Source organism: Bactrocera neohumeralis, chromosome 6 (assembly GCF_024586455.1).
Source record: "Bactrocera neohumeralis isolate Rockhampton chromosome 6, APGP_CSIRO_Bneo_wtdbg2-racon-allhic-juicebox.fasta_v2, whole genome shotgun sequence".
Lineage (NCBI taxonomy): Eukaryota > Metazoa > Arthropoda > Insecta > Diptera > Tephritidae > Bactrocera > Bactrocera neohumeralis.
Window position 1 is genome coordinate 19,548,030 of NC_065923.1, and position 14,254 is coordinate 19,562,283.

Consider the following 14,254-nt stretch of genomic DNA (forward strand, 5'->3'; position numbering starts at 1 on the left):
TGGAAATCTTGATTAGGTTCAAGTTAAATATTTTTGGTAAACAAAGTTTCAATACTTTTTTGAAAACCCTCGCTATTATGATTGAAGTTGTTCAAAGTAGTAACCCTCTTTGTGGAAATGAGTATTTAGGGATCCTTACCTGCCAACTTCTTTTCATACTTCCGAGCTTCCGAATTTATGAACCTCTTTCAACAAGTTCTGGTCCTCGAAATCGATATATTTTAATCCGTTTTATCGAAAATTGTTGATGGAATGAAGTCGAGATGAGCATTTTACATTGGTTCTCATTTAAAAGTTTACCCCGAAACAATAATGAGCTGGGCCGAATAGAGCATTTCTTAGTACCTGAAACAAAGCATTTGTATGCAATCTAAGATCCAGAAGGTCTTGATACCAACTCCCACCATATTATAACCGATTGCAGATTTAGCAGGCAGGTTATAATGGTTGGGTTTCAGATTCTCTATGAATCCTCTAACTGCTAGTAGGCAGTTCAGAGTCTTATAAAATTGCAGAATTGGATACTTATTTTTATTTATGATAAAAGAAATAATAGTTTTAAAAATCGAATACCTGTAACATACTAAGTCCCAACCCAGTAGTATATGGTTTCTCAGCAGTTATAATTCTTTGGCTTATGGATATAAGTAGTGGTATATGCATATGTACATATATATATATATCCTTGCAGATAATTGATTCACCTTTCCCTTGCACTGCCCTTTAAAGAATATTAAATATCTTGAATTACCGATACCCAAATCAATAAAAGCGTTGAAAAAAGTTGGAAACTAAATGCTAGTCAGCTAAAATTACTTACCTTTTCTACAGTGTCAAAAAGGTAAAAAACCAAAATAGCAACAAAGCAAAATGCCGACTTAAATAATGGTGTACACTGCGCAGTGTTCGTTGCAAAATGAAAAGAATCAAAAATAAGTATTTAGTAATTCAGAAGTGAATGATCGTTTGGTGCGAGACAAATCAAACCCAGTAGAAGAAAGTGAGGTCTCATAAAATATAATAATAATTCTTTCTATACACGGAACAGGGTAAATTAACTTTGACACGAATTTTATAACACTAAAAATAAGCGTTGAGAATCGCGTAAAGTATACATATATTTATATATATACATATATAGATGATCATAGTGACGAGCAAAGCCAGTTTAGCTGCCTGACTGCTTGTATATACGCGAACTAGTGCCTCAGCTTTAGAGATATCGCTCTGAAATTTGACGTACGTGCTTTTTTCTTCAAAATGACGCTCATTTGTTGGAATTGCCTCTATCGGATTATTATAGCGTATAGCTGTCATACAAACTGAGCGATCGGATAGAAGTCCTTGTAGGGGAAACCTCTTTATTTGATGAGATATCTTCACGAAATTTGGTATGGATTATTGTGCAAAGTAGCAGTATAATCTCCGAAGAAATTTTTTAGATCGGATGACTATAGCATATAACTGTCATACAAACTAATCGATAAAAATCAAGTTCTTGTATGGAAATAATTTTATTTAGCAAGATATCGACTAAAAACTTATGTTCGAAAAATATAAAATATCTATCGAGACTAAATCGATTACTTGTTCACAGCTTTCGAAAACACTCGTTCATTTTGCATATGCGATTACTTAGAAAAGAAATTTACTAGGCAAAACGTGAAAACTAAGTACTTATTTTCAGGATAGAAATCACATCGGTTGCAGGGTTCTACAAACTCTGTTTATTGATATATAAAAATATATATATTTTTTAGATATTTAGAAAAAATTTTAAATATTTTCCTTTTCCAATTTATATATTATAAAGTTCCATACAAGGAAATATTTCAAAATATATTTTTTAATGTTAATAACCTCATTAAAAATTTATCAAAAGATCGAAAATGTATATAAATAATTCTAAATATTTTTTTCCTAGGTATTTTCATAAGAAAATATTTGCCTATCCAAATTAAAAAAAAAATGTAAAAAACTGACAAAAATATTTTTTTCTAACAATAACGAGCTTAAAAAATCTTAAAAATAAAATATAAATATTTTTTTAAATTTTTTTGTAATTTAATTTCAAAAAAATTTCCTCAACCTTACCCAATTCAAACATAAGCTTGCGTACATCAAAATCTCACACTGGGCTACGCCAACATACAAACACATACACTCGCACAAAGCGACCGAAGTGCTGACCGTAGTCACGACTGTTGGCTGCCAAAACTGCTAATGTGCAAAGGAGGATGATGCTACTTGCCCGCCAGCCAAGACCAGTTCATGCAAGCGCGCACAAGTCGCGCTCACCAAAAGCGCTGCTAAAAACAATATAACAACAACAATAGCAATAACAAATCATAAAAATTAAAAATGAAGAGTTAAAAGGACGCGAGAAATCTGCAGACGATGATCGCAACGCCATGGTGGATTGGCAATTTGAACGCTTTTGTCTGGCCCAGCGGACAGCAGGAACCCTTAGCATACATAGTTACATAGTTTTCGACTTTTCGTTTTGATTGCGGTGATAAAGTGGCAACAAAGCATGAAAGAACAGATTGAAAATGTGAAAAAAGTAGTGAAAACAAATGAAAACAAAAATAATAAAACAAAATAAACCCTTTATTTCATTGCTGGCAGCAAACTGGTTGGTGGAGATTTATGCAGCAATGTGTCCGTCTGTGTGTGTGTGTCCAGCACTTTTACTTGCTGAAGTGCTTGAGTTGTACTTGATTCTTTGTGAGACATAAAATTCTACTGTTATGTTGTTTTTGTAATTTTTTATTGTTGTTGTTGCAGGTAGTGCTTTGTTCTTGGCGTGACATATAATTGTACTTTTTTATTTTTGTTGTTATTGTTGTTGTTGTTGTTGGTTCTCACGTTGTGTCGCGCTAAAATTAATGTAGCCACTTTGGCTAACTTATCGACTGGCAGCAATTTACAAGCTTCGCCAAGCGGCCGGCACATAAAGGCCAAGTTTGTGTCTTAAGTCTTTTGTTGTGCTGTGCTGTGCTTGTAAGCATGTAAATTGCTCGGTATTTTTACACAGAATTGCGCACAATTGCTAAATTAAGCGTTGAAACCCTGTAGCTGCCACTCAATCAAACAATATGAGGCAAAGCAAAAAAGTCAAAAATTCCAACAAAAAAATCAAAACACAAAAATATTTCATTTCACTTCAAATAAAGGTGAAATAGAAAATAAAATAAAAATTTGAAAAAAAAAAATGTTAACAAAATTATTAGTGACTTTCGATTGTAATTTTTTGGCAAAACGTGTTGCAGCAAATTTGAACTTCCCCTCCAGCGCTGGCGTTTGGCAGCGCCCCACGCGACGCGCTTTTCACGCTTGTCAGCGCTCGCGTCTAAAAACTGTCGGCTATGACTCGGCTCTTGCTAAAAATCGCGCTTGCATTCGTTCGTACGTGAATAACTGGCAGAAGAATTTCAATCGCAACAATGAACAGCGCAAGACCATACCGAAGCTGGTCTACTTGCATAATCCCTGGAAATATTTTGTCACCAAATATAATTTGTTGAAGCTGCGTTTGCTGTGGGATAGCAGTTTCACTGAGAAGGACTTCATACGTGGTTCAAAGCAGGTAATAAGTGAAATTCTAAACTTGAAAAAGCTGAAATTGATTTTGGTTAGTTTCTAGTTTGTATTAACAATTTGAGTAGGTCTGCACTATATTTTCCGAACTTCTATTCATCTAAACATGTACGCACCGTTGCACTCACTTTCTCACAGTTTTTATTTTTGATTGGTCTTATAATCGCTATGTCCTTCTGACCTAGTGTATAACACAGAAGACACACTGAACTACTTGGTCTCAGCGAGGTTATCGCAAACGTAAGAGTTTTTAGAGATCATTGTTAAATCGGCTTTATATGCAGTGCGGCAAAATATTTCATATGAAGACAATTAGCAAAGTTGTATGGACAAAGGTGCGCCTGACACATCCGAGCATTTCCTTCTCCGTTATCCAACTTTTGCAAGACTAAAGCTGAAACATTTCGACAGTAATACTTTCGACGAACCGGGATAGATATCCGAAATTGATATTACCCGCTTTAAGAAATTTGTCGTGGGCTAAAAGGGCTTCATCGAATTATGAGAGTCTTTATGATCATCTTTTGTGAGTTTTAGTTGTCAGGCTGTCCAAGTGAGATCTCTGCTCACGATTAAAACAGAATGGGTCTTTCCCAACGTATAATCAGCGAATTCCTTTTTTTCCCATTTCAAATCTGGTCTTCGAATTTTATACTTCGGATTCCCCAGCGGGCAGGGGATAGAATTGGCTCGTGGTAAGGTATGCCTGTCGTAAGCGGCGACTAAAATCCATGTGCACTATGTCTGTATTTTTGCCTTATCTTGAAGTTAAAGCGACAAAAGTCAAAAGTCATTGAGTTCTCAGGTGCTGAACTGTCAATGGCTAAAGCTACAGCGTCTGACCGGAGACTTAAGTCTGGTATCACAGGGAGCAATCAGCCCTTGGAGTTCGCTCCAATCTGCTTTTTGAGTTTGGCCCTTTCGTGATCTTCGTAGTGGCTGTGGTTTAAACTGCAGATAGGATTGAAAAGTTTAATTCAGGATGGAGTCGCACTGCGGCTGAGTGCCGGACCCACAGCATGAAAGAGATTTTAGATCGGCCTCGAAGGAAAAAATACGTACAAATGGCGTTTATTATTTGGGGCACTGATCAATGCATTGTATTGATCTATGTGCTTTTAAAAGCACCGCGAGGTTAGGCCGTCGCCGGTAGGTTTTCACGTAAATCACAACGATTGTTGTTGTTGTTGTTGTTTATACTTCGGATGAAAATATAATGCTTTGATTATCAAAATGTATGGAATCCTGTAGCTTAAAGATGGATATCGGATTCACCGAAGAAGATTAAACAAAGACCTAAAATTTCTATTACTTTTTAAAGAGTTGATTTAGATTACAGATCAGATAAGATCAAAGCTGATACTTGAGTTTTTTAGAGTCCCTGGAACCACTTTTTTTGGAATAGAAAGAAACAAGCTGAGTTTTCAATGAGTTCATTTCATTGTTATATTTTATTTATTCAAGTGATAATCCATCGACGCAAGAATCCTTGCTCTTTTCTTCAAGTGTATTCTATTCGACTGTCAACATAATGAAAGGAGTATAAACAAGTCTCATTCCTTTAACAAATTGGAAAAGTTTAGACTTTTTATAATATTTAAAGATATTATTCTATAGTACCTCAAATGGGAGTCTGAGTGTACTTGTCTTTGTTTTCCAACGGCTAATACTTCTGCAATCGAGTGGTGAAGTCTGCTGAAAGTCGCCGTATTATTTAGACACTCTTACAGGACCGGAAAATCTAGTCTTTTGGTATTTTATTAGTTCAAAAATGTGCTACGATTACTTTCTCCATAATACCAACATATTATTCCTTTAAAAGGTCGACATGATTACTTCCCTCTGGAACTCTATAATCCCAACATTCATATTCGTTATCAGTATTTGTTAAACTGGGTCTCTAAATAAAAAATTTAGCCGGTTAACTTTAACTTTCGTTTAACTAACTATGGTATGGTAAATATCACAACGGAATTTTTGGACATGTTTGCTTGATAAGATGATTTAAGAAAAAAATTATGAAATCGGTACAGGCCTACGTATAAACTTCCATATACCGTTGGTCTCCAAATTTCCACCTACTCAAAATAGATTCAAGTTGGCAAGATAGCAAAGCCATATACATACTATTCCCACAATAGTCGTGACTACGTAACCGAAACTGGAGCCAGACTTTTGTACGACCAACAATTGTCAACTTCGCAGCTTTTTCCCCAAATTACTTGAGGTATCTGCTTCTGCTACAACGACAACTACAAATCAATATTAATAATGTTTATTCCGATGGCAAAAAAGACATACATATCTGTGTTCCTTGTAGACTATAAAGCAACTACATCTAACATTTCAATATAGAAATATATGGTTCAGCTATACATTTATTAAACTCTTCCTTACTTATTTTGTTTAATATTTTCATTTTCATTGACAATTACCTAATTATCATAAATGATAGTTGCTGAATAATAGAATTAGACAAACGAACTTGAACGGAAACTGTACAACAATTTGTCTATCACTGAACCAATCGCCTTCTGTACAAAATTTCGCTGTCTCAGCTATATGGTTAATGGCTGTACTTACTATCCACATTGGAGACAATGTGGAGACGGAAAATATTAATTAGCACAGGCACAAACCATTTGGATTGCGTTGTGGATCTAAACCCACCACAAATATTAGGTGAATAAATAGAAGGTAGATTGGAATTATTCACCTAAATATTAGCAGATATTCTTTCATGTGATATTAGCCCATTGCAATGTTTATTCATAAATCACCATTGAATTCATCCGAAGGCATTGATTTTATGGGCCATTTCTAACGAGTAATGTTAAAGAATAGTATTGAAAGAAACGGTATTAATTTTAGATTCTCAGCCCAACCTAGCTCTGAGCTTGAAAAACCTGGAAAGTTAGTGGAAGAATGAAAAGTTTGTCGGGAAAGTTAATAGGCGGTAACAAAGCTCGTCAATGTTTTAGCATTTTCGAAAAGAGAACAGCAGTTGATTCAATATTCATTTTAGTTGTTCCCAATTAAAAAAATGTTTGCCAACCTTAAAATATACTCGTTATTTTCCTTTGAAGCTTTTAATCCGCATATCACCTCAGGAACTTTTTCTTGAAAACTATCAACCTTTAGCGACTTCAGCGACTTGACTGCTCAATGTCAAGATAAGAAGAGACCCAATCTAAGCTAATGATTGAAAAAAAGCTTTTGTCCCCTCCTGTCTACTGATCGTTACTAAAAGTTATCGTCTGAGCTTCTTAGTCAATTAATATCCAGAGTTGCTTCTCTTTGCCTCTATTTTAACAACCAGTGCTGAACGGCTGTCATGGTAATGAAAATTTAGACTAATGGGACTTTCAAGCTCAACTTGAAGTAACTACCCTCGGTATTGAAGTTAACTTATTACTATTATAAAATCTTCTTCAACGTTTCTGTGAATTTTTAAAGTAATTTATTTTAATTTTAATTTTTCACAGGCAGCCATTGTGCTTACCGATATAATACGCACTCAGAATACCGGGAAAATTAGTCGATTCACCACACCAGTTGGATTTCAACAAATCACGCGTGATATGTTGCTTTCACGAAACGATTCACGACTCAAATTGGTGAAATTCGATACCGAGCACATACGCAAGGCGATACCAATGAAAGTGGCGACGCGAAAGAATTTCGGTAAGCAAAAATACAAGTCAACTTTAGTGGAACCCGCCACTAATGAGTTGAAAATTTCTCGAAAATCACACCACTTAGGGCGCCGTTATTGCTTCATCGATATGCTCTTTGTCGGCATGCGAAATACGAAGGACTTCGATTCGGCCGAAGAGTTAGTGGAAATAAACGATGTTTTGCGCAAGTTGGACCAAGACTTACGCACACCCATCGAGGTTACCTCGGTGCCACATCGCATCGTCTTTGCCGAGATTTTCATGCGTTTTCGGCGCGACTACACGCGTCAAACCAAGGATTCATCGAATAATGGGCGGGACCCCGATTGGTCGGTGTCGTTTTACAAAATACTCACATTCGATGTGCTCAACTACGATCCACGACCATGACGCTAGCAGAGAGTGGGAAGGAGTTAATCAATGAAATGAAATTTAATTAAAATATGTATATATTTTTACGATTTGTATGAAATATCATATCCAAAGCAAAGCCAAAATTACAATTAAAGTACAAATGTAGATAAGAAAGTTCATTTGATTTTGTTGTATTATAATTTCTAGCAAATCATTTCAAAATGTTTTTCTTGTAACAATCCTGCTCCTTCGGCACTAACAGCGGCGTCACTGTGAAAGTTTTCAGCATATCATCAATATTCTCTCGTTTGCTCATGAGCTTAATGAAATCCTTATATTTCTGATTCTCTTCCAATAGTTCACGTTTCTCTTTGGCTAAGAGCAGATTTTGTGTGGAAGCGAGCGCTTGACGATGCCAAAAGTTTTTCATTAAATGCATATGCTTCGAAAGCTCCTAGAATATGGTATGGAAAAAATATGAAAGCTTACATTTTTATTTAAAAAAAGCTGCGAAAAAGCTTTAAGCTATGGTGAAAGCTTTTAATGCTTACGGGTTTGTTGCAGAAAGTGTAAAAATTCGGCTTTAATGCTCCTGTGATATATAAAGGTTTGAATTTTTGTGAAAGCTTTTAAAGTTTAAAATTCGGAAATTTGCTTGTAAAGTTCATTAATCAGAAAAAGCTTTCGGTTCAAAAGTTACAAACAACCAACATGATAGTGTTCATTTTACCGACACAAAGCTTGGCCCTCTTCTGAATATGTACAATTAAAAAGGTTTTGAAACCAAGCAAAAGTTCTAAAGACGGTAGAAGTTACTCTGGAAAAGGACTGAAAAGATGATAGGGTGACTTCAGAATAACCCAAAGCTATCGATATTGAAGCTACGAAAATTTTGTTTGGGATACATTACAAAAAGCTCTACAACGACTATCATGTGATACTTCTATGAAAACGACATCGTAAAGCTTTTGAGCTTACAAATCTTATTCACTTTCCTCTGGCTACCAGCGCACTGGACTACATACGCTATGCTAACTGGAACTAACCTCGAACTATAAGTAAAGCCTGTCTGTAGGACTTAAACTGACTGAAATGTATTCATTGGTGACTTACCTCTTCGGACACATCAATATGTGCCTTCAAGTTCAAAGCTTCGAGTTCAAATGTTGCGTCATCGACGGAAGTCTCATCTTCGTCCTTGGGAGCAACAACCTTTTCCGATTCTGTCTGTAATTTCCGACAATTGGCGGCATGCGAGAGCAGCAGCTCGCCGTATTTCAGCAGTTTCTGGTAATCCTATGCCATATACAAAAATATAGTCTAAAAATTATAACAACAACTGATTCCAACCCGGACCTACCTTCAACATGCCATAACATTCGCCAGAAAGCGTTTGCAGCTTCTCAAACGTGACATTCCGATCATAATTGATGTTTCGTTCGATACCCTTGCGCACCTGCAGGAAATACTCTTGCTCCAGACGAAGGTCCGCGAGCTTGCGCTGCGCCTCCACTTCGTTATGCACTAAATCACGTTGCAATTCGCCGGCTGTGCGTGTCAGTCGAAATTCTATATCATTCAGACGTCGTGATTCGGTGACGAAGTTCCGCTGACGATCCATCAGCATGTGTATGTGTTCGTATTTCTTCGTATCCAACGAGACATTCACCAACGAGTTAATAAAGTCGATGAGTTGTTTGTGTAGCGTTTTCATTTTGGCGATTACCGCGTCGCGTATGCCAAAACGCTTCTCAATTTCCGTGTTCACTTCGTTATCTTGCTTCTCCACGAAGATCTCGTAGTCGGTAAGCATTTGATTTTCCACCACCAAATTCGTGGCGTGCATAATATTTTCACAATTGAGTCGGAAGCCATCCTGTATCTTCTGATGTGTGTTCAATTCGTCCTTGAACTCCTCGATAAGCTGTTGGGCCTCGCTTTCGTAGAGTTGTTTGGAAACTTCGAGCAAAGTGTTGTAGCAACCTCGTTTTTGGAGGGGAAATTTTATTACTTTCATAATTGAAAACATTTCGAAATAATAAAATATAGACAATAAAGTGTTTTCAGGGCTTTTTTGCAACAATGTTGGATCCAGAGCTCCATTGAATCCAAACATCAAAAATTTAAATTATATTTTCAATTTGGATTCCTGATTGCTGGCAAATTTTTTGGGCGCAGAAACAAGTCCGAAGAAAACGTTGCCTTCATTTAGACGCATATTTATCAAAGTCGCAAACCTTTTTGACTGAACCACAAGAGAAATAAGAGAAGTAAGCTCGTGAGCTCCATTTACTAAGCATTTTTAAGCTCTTCATCAGAGGCTAAAGGCTTAAGAGTACCTTCAAGGCCCAATAACTAAAGTGAACTAAGCTTCCAGCTTATAAAATAGAATAGAAGATCCATCGGAACACCTCTATGACTTACTGATGGCAAAATCCAACACCTGTAAATGACGTTCAAAGTTCCGTTTGTGCAACTCCTGTGTGGACTCGATATCTGCAAGTAGGCTTTGGACTTTTTCATCTTTCTGTTGCATTACACGCTGCGTCTTCTTCGACCACTCCTGCGCAGAACCACATAACAAAGTCCAAATATAATTTAGTGCCTTTTTATATATTTCATATCAATTATTTCCACACATACCAAAACCTCGGTTTTCAATTCCTCAATTTTAATCTCTCGACATATTTCCTCCCAATCCTCTTTACCTCTTTTCGCCGAACGCTTGGATAACTCGAGTTCGCGTTTGAGATGTTCCTAAGTATGAAAAAATTTATGAGCATGACTGCAGCCGAAAGTGTAAGTTTCACCATACCGTTATCTCCATTTTTTTAAACTCCAGCTCCCTTTGTAGTCGCAGTTCACGCTTTTGGGCTTTGGTTAGCTTCTTTTTCTTCTTTTTGACCGGCGCCACTTCTGGTTGTGGTTGCTCATCTATATAATTCACACTTTTCAATTCAGTGGCTCGTTTCGCCATATCTATAAGCTCAGCGGGGTCCATTTTTCGTTACTTTCTTTCAGTTAAATTGTTTTAGCTTTCTAAAATGAAAATTTTCAAAAAATATATTTTCCTATTTGGCTGTTCGGTTGAAAATTAATGCGAGAAAAAATATTAAATTTCAATATTTCAAAATCTTTTTTATAAGTATATTAAAATATTTGTTTTTGAAAAGTACAGAAGATTGACGATTTCTTAAATTTATTTGGAATCAATGAGAGTTTTTAGATCCAAGAAACCATATTTGAACTCTTCTAACTTGAAAATAAATAGTTCCAAGAAAGATATTTTCAGAAAGTTTTTAACACTACTCACTTAGTCTTTATTTGATAAGACATTTCGAAGAAGTTGTAGAAACTAGAACCGTTCCGTTCTGGGGACTTGAATCAGTCTTTGGGCCATCGCGAGAGACCTTAACTAGAAAGCTTCCGATTGATATTACTGGTTATTAAGGAAGAACTAAAATCGTCCTATAAATGACCATGACATGACTGTCCATAGAACTTCTGCAGACTTACAACTAACTTCAGATAAAGCAATAGTCAAAATAGGACTTTAACTTTTCAATCCCCCAGATACCGAATATATAGACCTTCAGAAAATATCTGCCAATGTACAATATATCTTAATGAAATAGGAACCTTTTCCAGGTAAAAATGAGGCCTGTAGCTAACAATGAATCGAATCAGTTCAGTACTTACACAAGGCCATATATGTCTAATAACTACAATATACATTGATCAATAAGATGTTTAACATGTTGGATATACTATCTATGGACTCGTGTTAAAAATGGGTGTAATCGGTTCACGAATTGTTCCAACCTATATGTATATTCATTATTGATTTTGATCATTCTAGTGGACTTGAGAAAAAGATAATGACAATTTTGTTTAAAAATTTTGGGTGACCGTTTGGTCGAATAAATTTTTGATTTTCGACCACTTTTTGCACAATTGGGCCGTATCTGAGAACAATGTCAAATACTTTCAAAGTTTTCGTCTCGGGCCTATCTGCGCAGATAGGGGACTTCACAAAACCCAACAAAAAAGCCAGTAGTATTAAATCGCACGATCTTTGTGCTGCTTTGTGGGAACCAAGGGTCTTCCACATCAACATCCTCCACTTTAGGAACGAAAAAGACACTAATCTCATAACTAAGACTCAATACCGCTCTTCATCGACTGCAACATTATGCCTGCCGGGTTGATTTTCATTCTCATTCTCTTTGGCCATAGAGAATACCAAAAAGTAACTTTTTGAGGATGTAACAAGCTCTGAAGTTTGATCCACTTTATGCCAATAGGTGGGTGTTTGGTATTTTTTGTCTACAAAGTGAACAGTTTGGCTGGCTATTTTTATCATGGAAAAAATTGAACAGCGGATTTGGTAATTTTTCTTTCCAATGTATCCACGGCTTTGAAATTGTCAAAAATGATGCAGAAGGAGAGTCTCCGTTATCACGAAATTAGTATTTCAGTGGCGCAAAGCATTCACTGAAGATCAGAAAGTCATCAAAAACTTGCCTTATGCGATTCGTTCATCAACTTCTATTAATGGCGATAATATTGAAAAAGTTAAAGAAACAGTGCTTGAAAATCGTGGTGTTTTCAACAGAGAGATATACGTAGCAGAGATTTTCAACATTTCTTATGGAACTACTAGTCACATTTTAGTTAATGTTTTGGATACAAAGCGTGTCAATGTTTGATTCGAACCAAAAGCCATGAATCTTTTGCAAAAACTATCTCGATTAGAGGTTGCAAAATGGTTGCTTGAAAACGTAGCTAAAGACCGATCTCTTAACAACCGCATCATAGCTGCTGATGGGATGTTGATTTATAGTATGGACATAGCGTCGAAACTGTTCAATAATCTAGTTAATGGAGCCCCACAGAAACCCTAAAACAAAAAAAAAAAAACAAAATACCCTAGAAGCATTGAAGACCAACGCATCTGAGCCTTATGGCAAGTGTATGAAAAATTGGATTTGTCATGGTTGTATTTGCTCAAGATGGCGGTTATTAAAATACCAGAAAATATAGTTTTTTTTTGTAAATCCGGGTAAATTTTGATCAGATGATATAAAAGGACAATTGAAAGTTCCAGCGTACCATAGTAAAACACGTTTTTTGACAAAATTCGTTTCATTATAGCGACACTCCAAGTTTTCGATACCATTTTTGTAGTACAATTTGTCATTTGCTTCAAAATTGGTTTCAGTTCATATATTCGTAATTTTTTTTTCCCCAGCGAGCATTCTTCTTGAGAAGAACAGAAAATAGTCGTTGAGGGCCAGATCTAGAGGATACGGTGAATATGGAGGCAATTCAAAGCCCAATTCCTGACTTTTTACTGTCGTTTTCATTGACTTGCGCCACGAGGCATTGTCTTGGTGAAACGATTTCGTTCTTCAAACTTTTTCAAGGTAGTTAATAAAAATTGTTCCCAACATACAGACGCCATAACCTTGCCAGCCGGTTGCGTTTTTTCACGCTTTGGAGCGGGTTTATCGTGTGCAATCCACTCGCATGACTGCCGATTGGATTTCGGAGTGAAATACTGAAGCCAATATTCATTCATTGTCACATATCGAAGCAGGAACTCGGGTTTATTACTCTTGAACATCTCCGAACCCTGCGCGGCACCCACTTTGCTCAAAGCTTCCTCATGCCCAAATATTTGTGAATGATATGATGTACATGTTCGATTAATAATCCTAACTTTGACTTCAACAGAATTTTTTCGCTTAAAATGCAATACTTTATCAACATGCCAGATTCCTTTTTATCCAATTTTCTTCATTATAACAAAAGTTGCTTCACATATGATGATATAATTCATAAAATAATGATCCATATAAAAAACTATATGATCGAGCGTACGTTAATTTAGCACTAAAAGTAGTCCGGCCTGGCTCTTACTCAGCATTTCCTTACTTGTTTAGTTATATAATACTGTATGTTCTGCTATGCCATGAATGAAATCAAGTACACAAAAGAAATCATTACCGGATAAACTCAGATTGATAAGAAATTGTTTAGTCTACATAACGATTCAACTTTTGAGTTATAAATTTGACATTTCCACTCGACGATATTTCGCCTGAAATGTGAGTTCTATAAAACAATAAATATTTTATCAAAACACACGCTTATTTACAGCTCTCACCCCATAAAAAGATATCATTAAATAGTAGAAACAGCAGGGGGTAAATATTTGACTAGATATTTACAACTCGCATGCGCCGTGTCTGCAACTTGTGTATATGTGTGGGTTTATATGAAGCTGTTTATATGCTTATTAGTGCTTTTTATTATTATGGTAGGGATTTGAACTTCAAAATCGACACTTTCACTATCTTTATACTATCTTTATGATCCAACGGGTAATTACTTAACAACCGTATTTTTACTTAGAAAAGTATATATGTGTGTGTATTGTGTATTTGGTCGATTATAAGCGAGGATTGATAAGGCTCATACGCCGTGGCGTTCTTAAGACACTAAAAGTTGTCAATGTATGTGTGTTTGCATTATTGGGTGTCTGTGTTTCTGTGTATTTGTGCTTTTACTACCAGTCGCAACGGTAAATTCTGATAAGACAAGCATTAATGCCTGCTTTA

At 36.1% G+C, this 14,254-nt stretch overlaps 2 protein-coding genes across 2 annotated transcripts; one reads left to right on the forward strand and one right to left on the reverse strand.

Moving 5' to 3' along the window:
- The first annotated feature begins 3,160 nt into the window (after positions 1 to 3,160).
- On the forward strand, positions 3,161 to 7,765 carry LOC126760972 (uncharacterized). Its single transcript, XM_050476823.1, has 3 exons — positions 3,161 to 3,589; positions 7,086 to 7,284; positions 7,363 to 7,765. The coding sequence occupies exons 1-3, from the start codon at positions 3,215 to 3,217 to the stop codon at positions 7,665 to 7,667; spliced, it is 879 nt and encodes a 292-aa protein (XP_050332780.1). The 5' UTR covers positions 3,161 to 3,214; the 3' UTR covers positions 7,668 to 7,765.
- Positions 7,766 to 7,842: 77 nt separating this feature from the next.
- Positions 7,843 to 10,736, reverse strand: LOC126761800 (interaptin). Its single transcript, XM_050478204.1, has 6 exons — positions 10,447 to 10,736; positions 10,275 to 10,388; positions 10,056 to 10,194; positions 8,992 to 9,614; positions 8,745 to 8,927; positions 7,843 to 8,085 (listed from the first exon to the last, which is right to left on the reverse strand). The coding sequence occupies exons 1-6, from the start codon at positions 10,630 to 10,632 to the stop codon at positions 7,843 to 7,845; spliced, it is 1,488 nt and encodes a 495-aa protein (XP_050334161.1). The 5' UTR covers positions 10,633 to 10,736.
- Between the last annotated feature and the right edge of the window lie 3,518 nt (positions 10,737 to 14,254).